Source organism: Electrophorus electricus, chromosome 8 (genome assembly GCF_041902795.1).
Source record: "Electrophorus electricus isolate QZ-2024a chromosome 8, ASM4190279v1, whole genome shotgun sequence".
Lineage (NCBI taxonomy): Eukaryota > Metazoa > Chordata > Actinopteri > Gymnotiformes > Gymnotidae > Electrophorus > Electrophorus electricus.
In genome coordinates this window covers 12,251,770-12,258,579 of record NC_137504.1, presented here as the reverse complement: position 1 = coordinate 12,258,579, position 6,810 = coordinate 12,251,770, and the positions used below count along the sequence as shown (strand labels likewise).

General features: G+C 39.7%; 1 protein-coding gene across 7 annotated transcripts; it reads right to left on the bottom strand.

Moving 5' to 3' along the window:
- Window positions 1-1,042: 1,042 nt before the first annotated feature.
- Window positions 1,043-5,659, bottom strand: LOC113582153 (transmembrane gamma-carboxyglutamic acid protein 3). 7 transcript variants are annotated; one of them, XM_081718697.1, is made up of 8 exons: window positions 5,480-5,659; window positions 4,580-4,708; window positions 4,224-4,339; window positions 3,716-3,810; window positions 2,961-3,140; window positions 2,547-2,612; window positions 2,109-2,184; window positions 1,043-1,845 (listed from the first exon to the last, which is right to left on the bottom strand). In XM_081718697.1, exons 2-8 carry the CDS (start codon window positions 4,692-4,694, stop codon window positions 1,714-1,716), a joined length of 780 nt encoding a protein of 259 aa, XP_081574823.1. In that variant the 5' UTR covers window positions 4,695-4,708; window positions 5,480-5,659; the 3' UTR covers window positions 1,043-1,713. The 7 variants fall into 7 exon arrangements, with proteins under 7 accessions (XP_081574823.1, XP_026873597.2, XP_026873605.2 ...); XM_027017796.3 differs by having other exon boundaries at window positions 4,463-4,708; window positions 5,480-5,658; XM_027017804.3 differs by having other exon boundaries at window positions 4,493-4,708; window positions 5,480-5,653.
- Window positions 5,660-6,810: the final 1,151 nt, after the last annotated feature.

Genomic DNA, 6,810 nt, shown 5'->3' with positions numbered 1-6,810 from the left:
TTCAGTGAGGAATTAATCAGTAAAAGGGGTCTTTGGCATGAAGTCTCAGAACCCATGTTCTGTATTACTCAATACTGGTACTTGACATTTCCTGCATAAAAATGCCTATTGGTTTACTATGTCATGTCATTTTGATAAGTTTTCCAAGTTTTAGGGTTTTTTTCTATTATTATTTATTTATTTCTCTCTGTTTTATAATCATTCCAGCACAAATATACCAACCACTATCAAAATGTGCCTCTCAGCCAGCTTTTAGAAACTCTTCTTAAAAAAACAATAATAAAACTTGCTACTAGGATATTTCCAGTATTTTTGTAAATCAAACTTTGTTTGGGCACAGAAATGGGACAACAGACCTAAGGGTTGCTGATTGAGCCTTGGGTGGGCCCAGCACCATTTAAAAAGTATGTATAGTATGTTTTAGCATCAGATTTCAAAATATAGGACTCAAGCCAAAACAATGTGGTTTTCATTAAAGCAAGTTTCTTACTTTTGTGTCATAGCAAAACCTTAATCACAATAACACTAACAATGATATTAGCTGCTACCACCTTAAATGGTGTAGGTCAGTATAAAGAATGTTCTGGTCATGGTGTCAGGGTATTACAGTACCCGAGGCTCCACCTAAGGTTCAGTCACTATATTATTAATCTTGATGGTCTTGCTACATTCTTTAATCAAAATAATGTTACGCAGAGCTTCAGAGGGTGAATGTGTTATAGTCCAGCTCAGGACAATCTAGGATCCAGGGAAATATGTCCCTCCCTTGTGAATCTTCAACTCTTTATAACGTCTGTCCCTTTTTGGGCCAGTGACAGCTATTCTGTTGTGCCGTGTAGTATCTGTCCCTTTTTCTGTGTTTCTTCAGATTTGCCTACCCCGGGCGAGGAATGTCCTTCAGTTTCTTAGTATGTTTCATCACAAATTGTGTATTCTAGTTGCTGCTTGACAATGTTATTACTGTACAATCATGAATAATTTTTTAATGAAATTATATTCTCTTTAATCAAATATATTTTGTTTTACAAAATTCATCTCAAAGTTTTCCTTTGCAATTTGACTTTATTTGGTTTATACTCCTGAATACGTTCCAAGTAACATTTTTTTCCTTGATAAAATTTAATTTAATTTAATTTTTCAATAAATAAATATACTGAGCAATTGTCTCATTTTTCTGACTGCGTGGCAGATAGGAATGTACCAACTTCAGAGTCTAGAATCCTACTTTATAAGAGTAAAGGTATTATGCTATATTACAAAAAAGTGTCCAACAAGTCACTATGGGGGGAAAGGGGCAAATAAATAAAAGGTAAACTTCATGCATTATGTTTTAAAAGACTTCTTTTTGAAACAGGCAAGATCTGATGTATGTTCCAGATTTTGTAGAACAATAATACAACCATGGCTTCTGAATAGTTGGACCATATTCAGATATTTTGATGTCACAACTATTATAGAACATTTTCTATGCAAGTGACTAATTTGCCCATTGTATTTTTTAAATACACATTTTTAAATTCATGCTTTTACAGTGGTTAGTGACAGAAATGCCTTACAACATCTTGGTGTCTTCTGCCTCAAACACAGCACGCAACCAAGCCCTTTATGTCCTAACGAAGTTCATGGTTTAATAGCTGGTAGCGGATGTGTTCTATTAGGTTTGTTTGAACAGACCATGGGGGCGTGGCTCAATGCCCAGAAAGCTTCGTGGGGTTATCTGCGTATCCACAGCCAGCCATTAAACAGGCACGCAGACACCAGCAGGGAAAAGAGCACCAGTTCAGTCTGCCTACGTTCAGCATTATGTCTCTCCAGTGCCACTATCCGCCTGCTCATCTTCACTACCTGAGAGAGTAACATGAAGAGAGGATTAACAGGAACTCACAGGATCGTTCACAAAACATCTGGTGTGCTCCAAGGGCATGCAAACTGGTGAGTTATTTCATTTGGCCACTACTTATGTCAAGTGTGGTGGAATGTAGTACCCTCTTCTGGTCACTTTGCATATGACAAGACCAAAAATAAGATGTCCCCTCACCATCCACCCACAGAATCTATTAGATCACCACAAGTCAAAAATCAAGTTCTGGGGGGTACTATGGACTCACCTGTCTTCGAAGCACGATGAACTCGACAGCGGTTCCGGCCTCCCCCTCAGGACCCAGGCAAGACTCCTGCATGGCACTGTGGGATGAACACAGGTCAACAGGGAGAGACTAACGCAGACTGGACCTTTACCACATACACATGCCTGCTAATGTTACTTCCAAATCTGTTCGAATTCAACTACCTTCTATCCCAGCAGACAACGTGAAGCAAAGAAAGATTAAAAATAAGACCAGCTTAGGAGTTGGGGAAGTAACAGAACAAAGGCATCTGAATGGTTCCATCCTCAGCTATGACAGGAGCCAGAGAACTAAGAAAAGCCGTCCCAATTTTCTGGCCATTAAAATCCACATAGCATGAAACGACATTAAATAAATCAACCAGCAACAAAACACCACATTCATCCAATTAATCAACAACAGAACATGAGCCACAGTCACCTTTTCTGGGCCCGGTCAGAGTGGACCTCAGCTGGCTGACGTGGAGGGCTGTCAGGGGAACTGAACCTTGAAACATAAGAGACAGACCATGGCCCACAATAATGGAATTATATTGAACTGGTATGGAAGTAAGACCTTTTTAAGAGTCCATGAGGACAACCTATGAGCTCTAGCAGACAAGGCAAGAAGGGTAACCAAGGTGCATATAGGTTGTGATGGATTGTTAGTGAGAGAGAAAGGATTCCTAATCCAGTGCTGGTGTTAAGCAGGTGTTTTGATGGCTCCAGTGAAACCAGATATGTGGAGTTAAAAAAAAAACAAAAAAACAAATGAAGTAAAAGCTTCAGGGTGACCGAGTACAGTCTTCATTCGCAGTGACTGATGTGGGAGGGGGCGGGGTTGGCAGTGCATCACCTGGAGGAGTATTTCTGACTGACAGTGTGGAGGATTCTCTGTGAGGCCTGCTGGCCCAGCTGCCTAGCCACCTGCAGCACACTCTGGGGGGACAGGAGGCTCTGTGGAACGGCAGGAAACCCAAGGGGTGTGGCCAGGGGAGTATCTGAGTGTGCAGTTGACGCCCTTCCAACACTTCGCCTACCACGGGCAGGTCAAGGGGGAGGGGCCACGGCCAAGATAAACCAGAGGAGTACCATTGTCAATCAAAGCATCTACAAAACACTACACAAAGTAACATAGAAAAACCCCTATCCATTCTGATGTCAGTGATGTATTCTTGGAACAGATTTCTCATTCATCTTATTTATGTGATGACAAAGGCCCAAAATTGTACTGAAGAGAGTACAATAATGCATGAAGCTCCCTGATTCCCTGGCCAAGTCCACAAAATACTGGCTAACTTTTGGATGGTAGTTAAACATCACCTGCCAGCATGTGCTTCAAAGGAGCAGTTTCACATCTTTGACCTAAAATGCGTCACTATAGCATACATAAGAAGCATTATGCATGTAGCAACATTTATTGCTGTGAAGGCTGCTCTGACTGCCTTCTGCCATGACTGCTGCTCCTTTCCCCCTAAAGTTTCCACTGCATGGGCATAAACACTAGATCAATACTGGTTCACTTGTATCTCACTAAAACAAATCTAGGGGATTTATAAAATAGGTTCACTGATAATTGCACTGCAGTTGCCTAATATGCTGTTTACTCACAAAGAAGAAGAATGCACTGCTTGTCTGGGCTGTGTGGGGGTTCTAGGTGGAGTTTTACCAAAGGCCTGGTCACTGTATGACCTCCGTAGTGGGCTCTGTGAACAATACAACAGAATGTTGCCACAAATTAAAGTAATTTCTCAACTTTTACAATGGCCACACTATACAGCCTAAAAACGACATTTTAATGAAAGATCAAACATCAGTTGCTAAAGTGAAACAATAAGGTCTGAACAATGTAACAGTCACCATATTTGTGGAATACAATGGACTAGCAGACAACCGTAGACAGCAAGCAAATATCAGCACTCACAATCACACTCTACTGATCATGAAACACTAGCTTTTTGTTTCCTGACACTACTGCAATTAAATCACAAACCAAAAACAAAAGAATCTTTATCTGGTGTTTTATCCAGTCTCCCTGTGGCCTAAGAGAATTAAAACAAGGACAGAATTAAGACAAAGTGAGGCCAAAGGGACATTTACTAACAGCTGGTGTCATTACCTGAACCTCCCTATGCCAGGCTCCATGCTGTACAATTTGCAGGTCCCATGATGACAAGTCATGGCCTGTAATGCTTTGTTTGGAGAAGAGGGGCTGCGGACTCAAGTCAGGAGCATCTATGATAAACATATTACTTTTTGGTACCTCATTAGTGGATAAACGGATATGTTTGACATGGATTAGCAGAAAAATATTCATGTTCAGGTTTTAACAAAATATTAGCTTTGTTAAAATCTAACTTTTAAATGCCTCCCTGCAAGTGCTGACACCTGTTAAAGCCAGTCTGTCTGGTACGTGCATGCTGTATACTGTAGGGGGATCCTCAGACGTTTGGTTCAGCTCGTCAGGTAGTATACCGTGTCCCACTCGCAGCCTCTCTGGCACCCTCATCCTCTGGTTGATGACTTCTGTGAAGTTTGAGTCGCGACCATACATCTGCGATCGTTCGCCCAAATATACCAGTGCGGCCATGACCGTCCAACAGGCTGTGAACCAGAAGCGATTATTATAGCCCGTTATTACTTTCTAAATACTGAACAGTACATTCGGTTGTTACTTTCGTCTGATTACAGAATATTCTGATTCTGATATCAAAATATCAACGATAAATGCTATTAGGTGGTCATAAGGTTAACGGTTCAGCAACTAAGTTAGCAAGCTAGCCGGCTAGCGTTAGTATCTTTGCGAATATGGTACTAGCTATAACAGTAACTACTTGAGCTTTATAGCCTACGACATCGGGCTAGGTTATATAGCTTAGTTAGCTAACTATACAGCTCTAGGTGGACAGAAATAAAAGCGTCGATAGAAACTATTGCTAGCTAGCTAGCTATATGTGGAATGTCAGCCAATATAAATTAAGGTTAGCAAATGTTATTAGGACATTCAGATTCTTCACATAACCTAGATAGCTAATCCTGTGGGACAGGACTGACGATTTAGTTATACAAGACGTTCAAATTCACCGTTTGTCCAGTTAAATGTGGGATCACATAATAAGGAAAAAGCGGAGCAAGCCACAAGCCATATAGCACAACTGACGCCTTTTCTAAGTTAGCGTTAGCTAGCTGCAGTAGAATGTAGATAAGGACAGGGTGACATTAAAAAAACAAATTAGCTGCACAAACGCCGGTATTTCGTGTTAGCATAGCTTCACCGACATTCCAATTTATACACATGTAAATGCTACCTAGCTAACGCAGGCTCAAATACTTTTCTAGCTGGTTTGCTAACTTCTCCAAACTAATTCAACAAACCTTCCAGTTCACGCCGAGAAATTGCATCACATGATAGTCAGCGTTAGCTAGTTAGGCTTCGCAGGAAAAGGGAGGGTCGAACTGCTTGACAAACCTCCAGTTTATAGGTAAAGTAATGCTAACAAACTAATTCGAGAATGGGAACCCCTGGTGTAAAATGATTACAGACAGAGAGTATGGTTCACTGGTTTAATATTCGCGAAGGATACAGTGCTTTCACGAACAGTAGCTAAATTTGGCACTTAGATTGTGAGGACAGAGAAACTGAAAGGGGGAAACTGTCGGGGGCATTTGACAGGAGCAAAATACCGATATTTTCAAACCACCAACCAAAGCAAGAATATCAGAAATAACCATAGCTTTTTGTGCATATAGGGTCCGTGACTTTGCCATGGCATAAATGGCGTGAGAGGAGAAAAATCATGAAAAAAGTAATGAAAGGGTATTTTGTAATAACTGTTCTCTAAGGAAACTCCAGTATTTTGAAGGTGCATTCACGACCATGAATATCAGATATAAAGGTCAACAACAGTGCAGAATGACAAGTAGCCTACGCGAATTGATAGATGTGGCGAAAGCTTTGCACTTTAGTCTGTCAACAAATCCGTCATCTTGCACATCCTATAAAGTATTCGCAACCACTATCTTGTTATACAATAATAATATCATATTCTTTACATCTTGTGCTATATATTTGCTTTTAAGACAGTCGAATTGCAAGCTCTTCAAATAAAATTGAGAGAGAAAGAGTGAGAGTGATTTTGGGGAAGACTCCAGCATCTTTCTGATTTTAGGCAATGAAATTGGTCAAATCAGTAGTCTTATAGCATGTGGTTCAGCTTCATTTTCTTTCGGTGAGCTTCACTGACCAGCTATAATGCTCTCATAAGCCCTGCGTTAAGCAGTCTAAGTTTAGCACATGATTGAATTATTTTTACCTTTTTATGTGAACAAGATAAAAGCATTCATAAGTTTGAAAAAAAGAATTCATACATCAATGGCTGGGAGTGCTATACACTTAAATGTAGGTTATCTAAATACGTAGCATATAGACATGATAAAATAGTAAAATAGTAAGTAGTCTATGGAATGGACATGTTAAAATATGGTCATATATTTTTATACAAGTTCACATAAACAAATGTACAGTTTTATATTACATAAATATGTATTACAATTTCAACAGTGCTTATGTTGATTTAAAAAGTGTTTAAATAGGTGTAACCAGCACATGAAGAGTCAAGATATATAGAACCTCACTAAAATGTTGACATGAAGCCTTAAAAATATAACAAATTAGTATGAATGATAAAATATAAACATGCAATTAG